The sequence below is a fragment of the Channa argus genome, chromosome 13 (assembly GCF_033026475.1).
Source record: "Channa argus isolate prfri chromosome 13, Channa argus male v1.0, whole genome shotgun sequence".
Lineage (NCBI taxonomy): Eukaryota > Metazoa > Chordata > Actinopteri > Anabantiformes > Channidae > Channa > Channa argus.
Window position 1 is genome coordinate 6,917,392 of NC_090209.1, and position 16,985 is coordinate 6,934,376.

General features: G+C 42.7%; 1 protein-coding gene across 10 annotated transcripts in view; it reads right to left on the reverse strand.

The window, feature by feature from the left end:
• The window catches only part of camta1a (calmodulin binding transcription activator 1a), a 269,527-nt gene that overhangs the window by 128,545 nt on the left and 123,997 nt on the right, over nucleotides 1–16,985 (reverse strand). For all 10 annotated transcript variants that reach the window (XM_067526780.1, XM_067526775.1, XM_067526770.1 and 7 more), the window contains one exon: nucleotides 16,799–16,866. In XM_067526780.1, coding sequence (XP_067382881.1) covers nucleotides 16,799–16,866 — 68 coding nt within the window. The remainder of the gene's footprint in view (nucleotides 1–16,798; nucleotides 16,867–16,985) is intronic.

Sequence of the window (16,985 nt, forward strand, 5' to 3'; positions counted from 1 at the left end):
AGCTAAATGAGCTATAGGACTACAAGGACAGTGGACAGTCATGAAGTCAAAATCCTCTAAAAAATAAAGCCTTTTTAGGCTTTAGGCTAGAGAAGCCACATATTCATTCAGCAGCGACCTATTTGGCTTATTGATAAAGAGTGGAACTGCCAAGCCAAACCTTGTCATCATTGTTTTACCTTACACTGCTAGTGAAAAAGGAGAAAGGCAGATGGAAATCCTGCACTACAATTACGAGCTACAAATCCACTACTTTTCTTTTCTCCTCCAGATCAACAGCTCCAATAAATTTTCATTACACCTGTGTGAACGCTTCAAATAGAGCCACAGAAGCAGAAACTAATTACTTTCTAATTTATTGACTAATGGCCACAGCCCTGGGAGACAGCTGCAATTGTTCTAACAGTCCTGCTGCTCTGACTGCACTCAGGTCCACTTTAGATTCATAACCAAAATTATTTATCATTACAAGCACATTAAATTGAACCGTATAGACCATAACAGTGGTAATTTATATCATTTTGTTGTTAGGGATGCTTTTCCCTCCTCTGTTCTGAAAGCATGCAATCTTTGCAATGGAATTTGTCTCCAGTCAGTTGTTGTATGTGGCAGGTTTACTTTGTTCTTCAAAGGACTCTTTGTTTTGTGCCTCATTCACCATTTGCTGGAGCTTAAAGTAAAAAGGAAACAGAAAGGAATGTGTGGTCTCCTTTGAATTCAGAAAAGCCTGAGCAGCAGTTTATGTGCCACAAATAACAAACATGACGGCCAAGTCAGAAAACTGGTGTTGCTTGCATGTTATCTCTACAGGGCATTATTAAAACATCAATATGAATACACATGACTTGGGGTACATTTTCTGTCATGACTTAGGGTCCAGCATCACATTGATAACGTGAATAACTCTGTGCTCATATTGTATTAATTTTCAGCAACTGCCTTTGCCCCATAATGCATCTCTTTCTTGATGGGAACAGTGCCTTCCAGGATGTCAATGTTCCTATAAACGAGACACAAATGGCCACCCAGTGATTTGAACAGCATGATAACAACATTAGCCATGTGTCAAGGCTTTCTTAATCACTACAGAGGATGCCATTTGCGCATTGATGGGATATTGTGAAGCAAGGTATGAGATGGCATTTTCTAGTCATGTCATTAAGATACAAGACCCATATGATGAGGCAAATTGATTGCCTAAGCAGTGATTAGTGTTGACCTTGCCCTCTGTGAGGCAAGACATCTGAAACAAAGCCAGCAAAAGCATGTAAACAGAGACACTATCCACTTTATGCCGTACATAAAAAAATAGGTGTACTGCAAAAACTGCAGTCTTTATATACATTTTAATTTGAAGTCACCATGGAGAAGTTTAAGCAGCAAACAAATTAAGACTTATATAGAGTCATCATAGCGCATCCAGACAACATAGTAGAATGACCCTATGTTTTTTTTGTTTGTTTGTTTTGGACTTTTTAGTAGATTTTAGTAGATTGACCATCAGAACTATGGGAGGAATTCCTCCCACAACAACTAAAAGTGCTATTGCAGCCCTACGGGAGAGTCTGAACAGTAACAGATTGTCTCTATGGGAGACAGCCTCAATTCAACCCTCCTTTTGCATGGACATATCCATGATTACTCTAATCTTAAAAAAGCCACATCATTATTTTGCACAGATAGTTAAATTATTCTACCTATTTATTACCTACCTAATTATTCTATTCTATCTGTAATTTGCAAAAACAATGTATTAAACATCATGAGCACTTTTGTCCATTCACTATCCACTTTTGTTACAACCTGAGAGGAAAAAAACAAAATCCAAACATATATCCTGGTTGTGAATCTTCATTAATGGCTTCTGTAATTCCAAAAAGTGGGCAAGATGTAGAGGAAGCTCACCGTTGAGACAGATAAATGTAATATCTAAAGTTTGTACCTCAATGAGATATGGTGCTAGATCACACACACAGATATAGACAAATATAAATTGAAAAGCAGATATGGGCAAATGAATGCCACTCTCTAGCCTCCCTTTCTCATACTCTCGCTCCCTCTGTGTCCTCCTCTTCAGGCATTCAAGCTTTCACTGGCTGATCAATAGAATCCAGCAGGCCACAAATACGGAGAAAAGGGTGTGTGAAGTAAAGGGGGAAGGGGTGGGAAGGGGGTCCCCTGGAAGAGACAATAAGGCCATCAAAAATAAAGCAGACTGAGGACACACAAACAGAGCCCCACACAAACACACATAATGCATCCTATATTCTCCAGCCAAACAGTGATGTCAGTCTCCTGTCTAAGACACAGCCCACCTAATGGAGTATAGCAAAGGCACGATGTATGTGTTTGTGTGTGCGTGTCTGTGTAAGTACATAAAATAATGTTGGACTGAGAGAGTATACCCGCTAAAGCAGAGGCAAGGGAAGGACACACCACTACAGTGGAATGCACACAATGTCAAGCACGATAGCCATTAAATCAACAGCAATCTCTCTGCTCTGCCGATTGATACACAGAGTGCCCACACATGCATGTACTCTACGTGTACATACCGAAAACTGACAGATACCACTATCCAATACAATTCAGTAGTATTAGGTTACCGTAAAGGTGCGCAAAAAAATGTGTGAGAAAATTAATGACATTCCAACAGTACATCCTCTCCAAATCTGAACAAAATGTGTCAGCAGTGGGAGTATAAAATCTCTGAATGAGAGGTTTTTTTGGCATAGGAGATATAGAGAGAAATCAATTTCAGGGCCAGGTATGGTGCCAAGGACGTCCAGAAGGGCATAGCTCTGTTGATCTGTTCATATCAATTTGCTTCCTCCTGCAGACGGAGAATGCCACAGTGTGCAGCACTGCATCTTTAAGGAATATCACCATGATAACGGTGCCATAAAACACATCATTTTACAGTCAAAGCATCTCTGTCTCAAATGCACTTGGAGCGGAAGCCATTTTCAAGCAACATAAAGTTTAACATGGCGCTACATCTGCCGAGCCACTAGCTTCTACACTACACGGGACCGGTCGATTTAATTAGGGGACATGGGATAGCTTTGCAAAGCACTGCAATGAGCCCCACCCTCTCAATCCTGACCCGATCCCTCCTCAACCTGTGGTAATCTTTGGAAGAGCAAAGTGCATAAGTATTACAGAATGCAGTTTGAGAACAGCTGAAGTTTGTAAAACCATTAAATATTTTAATATGTCAGTTCTTAAAAGGATGTGATCACACATGAGCAGCTAGTTTATAACAGCCTTCGAATTCCTATTTCCAAATAATACCAGAAAGTATTGAAAGTAGAAGAAAGTATTGATGCCATTTTTCCCTATATGATTATGTGAAAATGTTAAACATCATGAATATTTTAGATGTGGATAGAGTATGCTCATGGCCCCTAATGATGTTGTTATATATTATAACAGAATATTGCTGGTAGATGCAAAACGTATTAATATTGGGTTTTTTGTGACCATCCAACTATTTTGTCTATGTGGAACACAGCATTTAATCCATCTTAAATACCTATTTATTTACATGAACATGTATTAAAAATAAACCCATAGAAAGGCTGTAGCAATTTTACGGAAAAGCCTAGAAAACAGCTGGAAAATAAAGCATAAATCTGGACGAGCCGCTCTGACAGTCATCAGTTGACTGAAAAGTGCTTTTCCCCAGCTGAGATAACTTTTTGAACAATAATGTCTCCCTTGAAAACTCATAAAGAAAATCTCTTTTTAAACGTTCCACCGATTCCTAATGGAGCCTCCCTCCACTGAGCATTTAAACCACCTGAGTGAAAAGCAACCAGATCACTAATGCACCCTAATTCAGATAGTATAGATTACAGATTGTCAAGGGAAAAGGTTGAATTTTGCTTTAACCATCTGAAAGTGAAAGTGGTAATTGATCAATGGTGATGGAAGGATGAGAATTATGAGGGACCAAGGAACTATTTCCAGTTATCATGCAAACCTGGAATCATGGTAGACCCTTATTAGGAGCCAAATGGTCTATGTACAGCTTAAAAAGAAAACCTGTCACACTAATTAAATACTAGTTTATGACCCCAAATATTTTGAAAACCACTGATTCTTGTCAAATCGCAAGAAATGAGACACATCCTTAATTGCCAGAAAAAGAGTAAATGTTGCCAAACTTGATACCAAACAGTTTAGACCACGGCCTACTTCAAGTTCTCTAATGGCAATGCAGAGCTGGTGTGTTGGGGTTGTGTGTGAGCGGAGCCTGGCCAGATGGAAACACAAAAAGGCAAAAGTTTAATTTAAAATGTTGAGGGAATCAATTTGTTTTCCTCAATTACTTTGTTAATTGTTAAAGCATTTACTTAGAAGAATCCTGTGTCACATTTTCTGCTGTGATAATGGAGCCACCGAGAGAAGAGGGCAGTTGGTTGGGTTGAGTGCCTTTTAAATAGCTCACCCTTTGGTACTAAATACAACACTCAGTATGCCTGCTCACCCGTTCCCTGAGTCTCTTTTGCGCGTTGTGTTGGTAATGAGGCCCTCCTGTAATGCTGCACTCCACTTCTCTGTTGGTACAGAAAAGCGCACCCCCGCCACGTCCTGACATTCTGACAGATAGGAGCTGCGGAAAGCATATGGCCAACGTGGCAATGCCTCAGACGCCCTCCAAACTGTCATAGGGCTCAGGCATAATGAGCAGTAGAGAGATGAGCACAAGTTCTACACATCGGAGACATTAGTCATCACATTTTTCCTCATCTGGCACAGATCAGCTAGAAGAAAGAAAAAACCCTCTTACCTTAGAGTCAAGAGATCCCATGAATTTGTGACTTTACAGAAGAAAGCCATGTAGTTTAGCATGGCAGAACCAGACAGGAAGTCTCTGACAGAGTGCATGTTTAGGATAACTGACAGAAATTGGATTTATGCAACATTGTGAGGACTTGCAGATGCACCTAACAATTAAAATTTGTTGGTTGACTGGTTGTGCTCGATTTTGCATGCATCACAGCATAGACTCAGAAGGCAGACCGGGTAAAAAAACAGAGAGGGATGTCAATGACTAAAGCAGCAGTGAGTGATAGTGTGTAGCGCCAGGAAGTGATCGCACTCCCTGTCAACTGTCCGCTAACTGTCGTTATTGTAAAGAAGCTTAAATCCACAGCAGCTAGACATGATTTTAGATAAAGCGCCCATCCAGTCCTGCCCTCAACATGGCCCTCCTCTGGCCCAGACTCCTCTGCCAGTCTCATTCCCCTTCTCCTTCTAGCCTGTTTTCCCTGACCGTCTAGACACCTCTCAGCACGTGATCCCGCACTCCAGCCAACCCAGGCTCTTCTCAGCTCTTCTTCTTTCCCTTCACTTAACACTGCGTCAAAACATTGGCTGACTGGAGGTCTATAAAGGGAGAGCGGAATTGATAGAACAATGCCAGGCAGTTCCCTCTCTTGCAATACTCTTTAATTCGTTCAGTGGAAGGCTTGGAAAATGAGGCTCCGCGTTACGTTTAAATCCTGCAAGAGCAACTGAAATGATCACAAGATTTTTCTAAATCTTATCAGTCTCAGTGGTTGATTGTAATATGGCAGCCTGCACCCATCATTCTGTGATGTGGACACACCTCAGAAAACAAAAATTAATTGAAAGTAATTGGGCCACTTTTTGCAAGCAGAGAGGCCAATGAAGGACAACAAAAAGAAAGCAAAGAGGCAATTACAGAGTGGATGGCGTCAGGTACAGAGTGATCATCGGGTGGCAGTGAAGCCACTTGAGTGTTCCGTAGCCAAGATAGTCAGGTAAAAATACTTGTGCATGTGAGAGGAGCCATAGGGTGTAGGTCTAAATTGCCTGAGACCCTTCAACTAGCCTGCATACCATTGTTGCCCAACAGGTGGCAGTAGACACTATATTTCGTCCTTCCAACCCTAATGAAAAGCCCTCTAACCCTGAACTGCTACAGTAGAAGGCAGGGGTTACAATGAATCAACGTCACTTTCGCAAGCACAAAGCTACAGCCTCACACCCATGACTGATCTCTATTAAATTACATGAATTAAATCAGAGATCCTTAATTAGGCCCCAATAAAAGCATCATGTGGTTTCTGAAACCTCTGAGCATGCCATGATTAGATAAAAATGTGAAAACATACTAAATGAAATTGGTTTACCGCGGCGTGTGCACCCCATGACTCTTGAGTGGAGCGGCAAAGCAGGGGGAAATAAAGTGAGGAGAAATAAGCAAGAGAGAAAAAGAGAGAGAGACGAGAGACACAGATGCAGGAGCGAGGGGAGTCTCAGGGAAAGTCACACCTCTTTGCCTCAGAAAAGCTCCTAAATTCCATGTGTGACCTAAGGGAGAGAGCTCCAAAGAGTAGGCCTAGGATGCCATGATACAGAATTTGACTGTTGCACACAGTGAACTAACACAGTCTGCCAGAAACCACACTGACGAGTGCTACAGGCATAACGCAAGACTCCTGAAGACAGTCTACTCCTTGCATGCATACATGCATACAGAACACAAACCTGCATACACCTACAGTACACACACATTCGAGCACACACACCTGGGACACATCACTTTAAAAAGTGAAGCAGGATGCATTCTGCTCCTCTGGACCCTGCGTCAGGATGGCCAAAAGCTTTTAAGTGCTTTAAACCCATAATAACACTAATGCTTAGTCTTCCCCTGTGAGCTCTGTGTCAGTAAGAAAATGAAATGCAATTGAAATAGATGCAAAGATAGAAGATTTTCCAACATTTTGGGAGGGTTGCTTGGGATTTGACGCCTAAAAAAGCATTAAGACAGGAACAGAGTAAACAGGCTCCCAGGATGTGTTACGTGGCGATGAGGAAAGTTAGAGAGGGGCAATGCACAAAACTGCGAACACACACAGAAGTGCAACACACACTGGGCTCCTTATTTTGCCCTCTTATCTTCTCACACATTAGCTTGTTATGTTGTTCGGGATGTTTCTATTTTTGAGAACATGGGGATTGAAATAATTGCAGATCCACTGCCACAATGCTTAGCAGGGAATACTAAGCACGCAAACAAAAAACAGCCCCCAACCACCTTCCCACTCGCCACTAATCCTCTCATGCCCTAATTGTGGGTGCAGTCACCCCAGAATCACTTCTTCTGGGAAAAGCGAGAGAGGAAGAGAGCAAAGGCTCTTGCTGAAAACAGACCACCCTGTCTTCTCTTCGATATGATTCTGTTTGCCAGAAGACACCAGAACGGTAGGTGGTACTCTCTCTCCATTGCGTTTCACTTTTATCTTACTTCCCCTTTGCCTCTCTATCTTCCTGTCATTTCGAGCTTTTTTTCTCTCCCTTTACTCTTTCTACTGTAAATTGCCTAAGGTGATCATGGATTGCAGTGGTGGGGAGTGGGGAAGGCAAATCCCTGTCTTTGTTTCCATAAAATAGGTTTAATTTGCTATTACCTAACACATTTGGGAAACGCTGTGATCTTGTTAACATGGGTTGGGAGACAAATGTGGAGTCCAGTGTGGTGGTCTCCATCGAAGAGAAATAGGACAGGTTGCTTGGTGCCTCTTAGTGGGCTACTCTCCTTGGTGGTTTAGCTTTTAGGCTGCGTGCAGTCATGCCAGGTCTGCATATCAGCTAGCAATGCAAGACATCAAACAAATTCACTGGAGACACATTAAAACAGGCCATTAAATTCTTTGGCAATTGAGTTCTTTTAATCATGGAGGCCAACAGTCAACTGAGCGGAGTCCCACACCACAAGCCTCAGAAAAAGATGTGAGAAAAGAGCCAGCAATTGGTGAGTGGCTGTGTTTTGTCTGAACAGTGTTGCTACTGTCAGGAAGGCTGCATTGGAGTGGAGCCATGCCAACCTTTACAGCAGCCCTCTATTTTCCTGTCTGGTTTTCTGTCTTTCTCTCTCTGTCTCTCACTCTCTCCCTCTCTCTCTCTTTCTGTCAATGTGTCTATATGTCTGTCTGATACTGGCACAGGACCAAGGCACGCATTAGGTGCTGGTGCTGCACATTTTGATGCTTGGCTGTCAGTGTATCATTGTCTGGTGACATAAAACGCAGTAAAGCACTGAGCAGTGATGAAGTGGAGAGGTTTTAAACCTGCGCTCACTGGCACAATTCTTGCCTTTCAACCAATGTCATTTGGAGAGTGTCATCATCCTACTATGAAAGTAGCCCCCGACACCTACCACCCACCCCCCTCACACCCAAAACACTGAGGAGAAGAAAAAAGAACGCTTCCTCCTTGGCAGTACTCGCTCCATTATTCTGCTGGAGGCTTGATTAGACAGAGGGAAAATTTACGAGCCACTTCATTGCCAATTCAACGTGCACATCACCTGTAAATAATTGATACTCTTCATGTCCATTGTGACATAATCATATCGCTATCATGTCAATGTCCCCAGCAGTGCTTTTCTTTGGGTCAGGAGCTTGACCATTATAAATCTTGGCTGACCTGTCTCCACACCTCTCCTGAGCACCACCTTCTAGCAAAAAAATTAAAATAAACTAAATAAAAAAAGACCACACTAACATCTAAAAATACAGTAAACAAATACATGGCATCTTAGCAAGGCGGCAGTGGTTTGCTGGTGGAGGCCACACATTTTCCACTGGTGTGTTAATTATTTTTGCTTATGAAGTGGATGAGAAAGATTCATCATCCACTCGTTCGTTTAGCCAAGATTTCACTTGTAGTAGCAGTTACTATGAAGCGAGAGAGACAAGAAAATCCTTTGCTTTTAATTAAAGGCAACTGTACCATCATGGGGAGTGTTGTTTTTAACAGTACTGGTGTTTTTAAATACTCTATGTTGAATTGATATATGTTTGTTTTCTAACTTATAGTAATTTTAAAGCCTAATGAACTTTCATCCTCATCTAGTATTCAATGGTTCTCACCTGTCTTTCTGCACATCCCTCCGCATGCACACAACTAAAAAGATTTGAATAATTTATCAATTGACTTCTATTTGAATGTATTAATTTATTAATGCCAAATTAATACACGACTATCCTCCACATTCCACCCACTCTATCCAATCCTATCTTTAATGAAGCAGTTTAAGTAGTAAAGGTCTTGCCACGAGTGAAGGACTAACTGAGGGAGTGAGCTGAGGTGGGAGTGGCTGGGGTATCTATCTAATACAACTCTACAGTAATAAAGATGTCTTATGAACTACCTAACTATCTTGCAGACTAAGACAGGTGAAAAATACCCGAGGGGTTTCATGCAAACTGATCCACTGCTCATTGGGGAGTAGCTTAATGCATGCAAAAGCAAATGAATAAGGCAAGAAAAACATAAAAGGAAGGGATGTAAAACATCATAACACATAAGAGGGGGAAGTGGGTTTAGTAAATAGCAGATCTGGAGCTGGCCAACATAGCCTAAAAATGTTTCAACAACTTCAACATTCTAAACGACTCAGAATTTTAATACATTGTCTTCTGTCTACATGTCCTTAAAAAAGGAGAAAAGACATTTACTTATTGCTGTTCCCCAAGTAATTGTAAGTCCATATATGCAATATCAACAACAGAAAAATGGCATTTGTAAGGCTGTTTATATGTTTTGTGATTGACATTCAAAAACAAAGGTTTAAATTAATTTGATATATCACACAGCCCTTAGAAGGACTATGAATGTGAATACTTTCTACGATAGTGTGTGTGATCTACATTACAGGTCTTAGGGCAAAACTAATATTGTAAGCTACTACTTGATCTCTAAATGATAAAGAGGTAGATTTTAATTTTGCCATTAGCAGTTTTATACATATTGAATAGTACCACGTGGCAACTCATGATCCACTGTACTTCCTGTACTTTGAAGCTCGGCTGGGGTGAAGAAATGGGACAGAATATGTGCCAGTGTGTGCGTGTGTGTACATTTGTGTCTATGTGCACAGCCATGTCGTGTCTGTTCTTTGCTGGTGATTCACTCAGCTCTCTGGAAGCCATCCAAGACCTATTTTCTCCTTCTCTTTACATAACTGCAAACGGTATCACTGAAGCTGTGTGTCCTGTCCTTTCTCTTCCAACTCCTCCCCCTCTTGTTCCTCTGCCACTTCCTGTTCCTACTTTCTCCACCCCCCCACCCCCCCCACACCTCCACCTTCCTGTGTGAGTGGGAGCTTTTAAGTCCTGTTTCATTCCCTGGTGCTACTGTAACCCTGGGATCGTGACGAGACCAGTCAAGAGTACCCATTCTCCGACCACACCCAAAGCCCAGAGTGGTTGACCAGATTCCAGGGTGTGGCATGTTTTTGACTGAAATACCCCCTAGTGCTTTCTAAAAGCCCAGGATCTGGGATCTGCTACACCATATGCCTACAGGACAGCACCCAACTGAGCACCAGGGCATGACAAGCTGAAAATAGGGATTCGCTGCAACAATCTTCACCGTACTGGCCAACATACGGCCACTCAGAACCAACAGAGCAGAGTGACGAGGTGGAAGGGAAAGGTACAAAAGGGGGTGGAGAACAGAGGGGGGTTGAAAATAGAAAATCAAGGAGAGGAGCTGAACAGAGTTTGTGGGGAGAAATAAGGGTGAGGAATGAGGCAGCCTGTGTGTAGAGAGTCAGTGTGTGTGTGTGTGTGTAGGAGATGTGTAGGCAGGGTTTAATGTCTGGTCTGCTCAGTGACTCAGGTGTGAATAATACGTTGGGTCTACGTTTTGTGGGTGTGAATACAGCCAGGAGAGAGAGCGAGCATTGTGAAGTACTGGGACGGTGCAGGGCTGGTCGTCTCTGTGTCCGCTGTACGTGAATAAGCGTGTGTTCCGCTGTGTCTATAGGCCGCTTCATGACAGCCAGCCTGCATGCTGCTCAATGGTGCAGAAGTGCTAATTGAATTAAGTCTTTATTATGAGGCTGCAGAGGCAGCACTTCTCCCCATCTCGGACTGCTTGGCTGACACTTTCTCCTTGAACACCTGCTTGACATCAACTTCCTCCTCTATTTATTTATCCTCTCTCTCCTGTGGCCAGCCACTGGCTGCACTTCTTCCTCCCCTTCACCTCCTCCATATTAGCATACCAAGAGAGGTTAGGTCTGCTTTTTTCCATGCTGCTTTTTTGCTGCTAAATGATCCCCAGGACGAACAACCTTAGCATCACAGAATAAAGTTTTTTAACCTACTGCTATTATTAAAAGATACCCAGCCACACAGGCAGAGCATGTCCTACACACACAACAATGCCCATTACAATACAAAAAAATGACACACAACGAAAAGTACTAATTCCTAGAATTGCTACTGCCCTTCCTGGAAGTCAGCAGTAGTCCTAGGGAGTGTAGAGGGAATAAAAGCGATAAAGCTAGATGATGTTCTATGTTCTATTGAATAGTCTCCAGTGGGCAAGCTGGCCAGGGTAATGTACAGCAGCTGGGATGAGAACTAACATATATCTAGTCTCCTGTCCATTTCCACTAGCCTCAGGCTCAGGCTGCTTTCCTGGGCTCGGCTTGGGCATTACTTTAGAGGACAGACAAACACAAGAGACACTATTTAGCTGGCTAAGAGTCTGAGGTCCAGGCATTTGGCCTAGCACTAGCTGTAATCTATTGACCGTTTGCATTCTCCCTCCCATTCCCTCCCATGCCCAAAAATCACAGAACTTTTCTCTATCACTTGAATCCATGGCTCACCTCCCTCCATCTCTATCTGCTGTTTACCCACTCTATATTTTTCTTTTTTTCTCTCCCTCGCCCTATGTCAGCTCAATCCCCCTCTATTCCATCTTTCCCCTGCTCTTTCGTCTGTTTGTGTAAATCCTCTCCCCCCTCGCTCCTTCTCCTCCTCACCTCATCCATCATTATTTCTCCCATCTCCACCTCGTCCGTTTGCTTCTCTTATCGACATGTTTCCATTTTCTAAACTGCTCTCGCTCCATCATATTCACTCTTCTTTGGATGGTCGTTTTTCATTATCTCTCTTTCTTTCACTCTTAGCTCGTGCTCTCCGGGTTCACCTCACTCCTGTCCTCTCTGTTTTCCCCGGTGGGCTTTATTTCACCCAACTCTGAAAGCCCCAGGTGGGCATAGCTGTCCTTGTCAGGGTTGTTGACTGGGTGGAAGCAGTGCAGGACAGGGTCCTCCGGGGCCTGACAGAATTGGGCATCCAGGGAGCCGGGGGAGAAGTGTCACTATGCAACAAACTAGTTTTACTCATGATGAGTTGGAATAAAAACAACCCACGAGAAGGACAAGCACAGGAAAGACTTGATGGAGATCACACTAGTTCACCCACCAGTCACATTTACTTGGCATGTTTTTTTTTTTTTAATAAGTCTGGTTTGATTTACTATCATATTACATAAGCTCTTTGTCTCAATGTGATCTTATCTAATAGCTCTTTGTATTTTACGCCTTTCTTCCTGTATGAGCTTTTCTTCATCTTCCCCACTCTCTCTCTTTCCCCATGTCTCTTTTTCTCCCCTGCTGCTCCTGTCCTTTTCCACTCTCCTCTGAAACTCCGCCAGCCAACGAGTGCCACAAAGCATTAGTACCAAACACTATCAGACGCCCTTCTCAGGCACATCCTACACAACAGCCCCCACCCTACTTAGAAACGTACACACACACACACAGAAAGCCCAGAGCTCACTCACACTATGTGCTAGACTAGGTGACAGAAACAGAGTTTACACATAGGCCTAAGGAGGTCTTTTTCACAGTGGCAGATTCACCCAGATACGAGCTCGCTTTAAACAATATACACACATAAGCACTGTATATTTAATGCAAAACACATCCCCAGAGTTTCACTGGTAATTACACACACACACCATCTCAATAAATACATAAATGCCTGCATATGTTCATCCACAGTGCAATTTTCCAATGCGTAATCATCCGGCTGTGGAGAGCATCAAGTCCACAGGCGTAAAGCATGATGTCCACAGACATACTGAGTACATATGCAAGAGTACATTTACGTACAGTATTCGTAGAATATCCCCCAATGTTTCTCCCTTAACCACACACACCCACACCTACACCCACACACAGATCTGCACACATTCTCAGTCTCCATACACAGTAGCAAACATCATAGACAATAGCAAACAAACAGTCATTAGTAGATTTCAGGCTGCCTCTCAGTTCTGCTCTCGCTGTTGTTGGTATGCCAGTGCCTCTGGGGTGGCGCCGCTGCTGTAGGTTTTAATAAAAGCATTGTCTTTGGAAGCTGTCTAAAGGGAGTCAGTTTCATTTTGTAAAGCTGCTGCTGTTGCTGTGGATGTGGATGTGGGAGGAGAGAGGGCTATTGCGCTGGGACATGGGGGCGGCAAGGTTCAGTGTCATTGAGGGGCCCTCCAAGGACTGGTGCTTATTGTTTGATCGTTTTATAATACAATATGCGTGTGTGTGTGTCTGTGGTCATGTAAGCTTGTGTAAATCTGTATCTTCTGAACTTGTGCAGAATGTAACACAGCCCACTGGCTTTTTTCCCCAACAGCTGTAAAAAGTCTACTGTATGTTTGTATTTGTTTTATTTTATGCTAGACAGGTCATTACACAAGTAAACACACATAAGCATACAGCACAATCTGGATGACAGGCGTAGGAGCACTCTCTCTGTTGTCTTTGGAGATGGATTGCTGTTAACCAGTCCTATAAAACAAACAGTGGGGAAAAGAAACACTAATGTGCAACTGCTTCACTCATGAAACCATGTGCCATTTAGGGGATGCTCAGGATAACGAGCTATCTCTATACGACACACAGGTGTCCATTAGCTCTTTGGGTTCACCAGGCTGTGACACCCTCTAGTCAATAGTTTCTCCATCTGTCAGCAAACAAACACCTCTGAAAAAACCCCTCAAGGAGACATCTGTGCCATTTATGATGGACAATGAAAGCCTGCACTCAACAGGAGCACAATGTAACACCCATGATGAGGTCAAATCTGATTTTATTGTCTAGGTTTGTAAGCGCATCATTGCTGTGCCTTCCTTCTGCTTTCCCTCTCATCCCTCAGGCACCTTCAGAAATCATCAGCTGAAGCAACACAGGCACATCCTTAAAAAGGCAAAAGGAAAGAAAGACTTTGGCTATCTAGAAGGATCTAGGAGAGGAAAATCCTAAGTGTCCCTTTAAGTCTGTTCCCTCCTGTGGAATGAAGGTGTGGTGTAACAGCCATCTTAAATCACAGCCTAGCTCCGGCCTTCATTAAAGCCATAATGCCAGGCTCTCCTTTTAATGGAAACAGAAGCCAGCGAGGCTGTGGGTGTAAATTAAAGTGTAAGGCCCGAGTAGGGAAAGATTTCCCCAGCTCTGACAGGTGCGGCCTGAATTAGCTGTAGTGCTGTTCAAGCAGTCAGTGGGAGAACACTGCTATTGATTTTAAGCACTGTTGCACTTCCTATCTGAAAGGGAATGTGTATTACTAGAGCTAGGCACATCAATCACTCAGCATTCTACCACTCTCCCCTGGCACGCTTCAGATTTTGAAATGATAAACAAACGAACACACCCAAACAAAAGACAGCATTGGCCGTTCTGTTATTGAACAAGGCCGACAGATGTGCATGAGCATTAACCTAGTAAAAGACATTTGTGTGTGCATATAATTGATCCACTACATCTCATCTTCCTTGTGTTGACATGCTGCTATTCATAATCAGGGCATGTCTTCCGTGTCACCTTGGTCAAACAGCTGGCATCAGCTCCTTGAGCTTTGACTGCAGCCCACTCCCATGTTTATGACCTGCATCTGTCCAAATTGTTACACGCATACAATGTCGGCGTGCAGTGCGGCGCCTCTCTGTGCATAACCTCGCTGCCTATGTCTGCCTCCCATCTTGCCCTGCTGACCCTGGCTACAGGCACTGGCAGCGGGGAGAATTAGCCTACTTAGCCTTTTTTCCACAGGGGTCAACCCACACACAGAATGCAGACAACACAGAGCTTCACACACAGATTCACATACAGATGTACGATGAGGAATGATAAGGCAGCACTTCACCACAGGTCTACCAAGTTTGACCTTTCCCCTATGACCTTGAGCAGAAAGCTTCTCATTCAGAGGCCAGCCATCAATCAGGTCACATCAATCACACATATATGCTGCACCCTTTCACTTCCTCCGACCTTTTCTGGCCCAAACATCCATCACTACACTACCCTTTCGCTGACATGTGGAAAAACACAAACATTTCACATCTTCTCATGAACACACAAATGCAGTAAACACACACTCTGTGTCCTGAAATGATAGCTCCTCTACAACGTGGAATGTTTTGTTGTGTAGCCAGGGCATCTGTAGATGTACAATAGGGGCTGCTACCTAGAGACATGTGTGCTGAGATATCTCTGCATGGGGCTGAAACCTCTGAGCACACTGGCAGCCGAAACTGCTGCATAACAGACAGCCAGTACTGACAGGCCGTGGCCATGAGCATCCTGACAAACGTTTGGCTAGAAAAGTGCTGGATCAAAAATGTTCTATGCTGGATGATGCTAGTGCTCTGATTTGTGATTCTCGGACACCCTTCAGCATCTTTTCTTATTACACTACAGCAACATAACAGCATTGGCATGTTCAAAAGAGTAACCAGAGGGCAATACCAACTATGCAGGCCACATTTCATTATTAAAATATGCCTAAAATTGGTTTAATTTTTGGTAAGTCGGAGAGTAGAAGCTTAAAGAGGGGAGGCACTCGATAAAAAAAACAGGTGAGCTCAGTGCTCTTTTGGCCCTATGCTCTATAATTACATCAATGAACCTATTCTAATTGGCAGTGTCTTTATGCAGAACTATTATCAATGTCCCTCCGAGGCAGTGGAAGAGAGGAGGGGTGGGAAGAGAGGGGAGTGAGGAATGGGTTCTATATCAGTGAGCCCAGGGTCCATTTGCACATGGATGAGAACCGCTATTAATGCCAACATAGCAATTCCAGCTCATAGCAAAAAACGAAAAGAAAGGTTTAACATATTGAGCAGATTGCAAATGCATGAACACATAAACCTAAGTAAAGGAGACACTGTGAACAGGCTGTGTTTACTGTTACAGAGATAGTGAGCGGTCTGACACAGACAATGAAAGTTCAACGGGGACCAAAGGTGTCAATCCAAAACTGCCTAATTTGAAGAGATTAACTGGAGCTACTGTCAAAAGTAGAAGAATGCTATCACAAAGGCATATGCATTATTAATTATGATCCAAAATAGGTTATGTAATTACATCACAGGCATGATCCTGCAAAATACATTTGTTCACTGAGATTAAATATAATATGGTAAAATTTGCTGAAAGGTCAAAGAGAACATGTTCTTAATTTGAACATTGTCCCTATATGTGCCTGCATACATAAACAAAATAAATTATTGCTGCCACAACTATTCTATTCTATTTCAAATCACAGTAGCTGTTGGCATTTTGTTCCATGTGGGAGTAATGGTTGACCCAGACAAACACCCCCAGCTTAAACAATCTTATTAGTTGAGTTAATGTGGAGACAGATAGGAACACATTAACATAGCATTCTAAGCAGACACTGTACCAGTGCAAATCCGTATGTTAGCTGACTTGCTCACAGGCAATTATTAGTCAATATTAATAAACTATTATTTATAAACTTTTCAGAACAGCCATCAGCAGCTTGTAATTTTAAACATCTTAAACTAAAGTTAAAGGAGGTTGCAGACTGTGTATAAGGGAAATCTTAGAGAAAAAATGTGGAACTACAAATGGAAATTTTGACTCTCTGGATGCAATAATTTTAGGGCTATGAATCTTAACGTATGTTTTTAAAAGAGGCCAGGAGTGTAATTGTCTTACCTTGTTTTAGGGGATGTCGTTAGCCATTCTTCATGCTTTTCAAATGTTATCAAGTACGCTGCAATCTCCTGTGAAAAAGAGAAGAGAGGAAAGAGGAAGGGAGTGAGGCTTAGATGTGTCATCTTTAATCACTCTTCTCTTGTGTTTGTAATACATTGGTGAGTCTGCTTCATTGATATTCAGACAG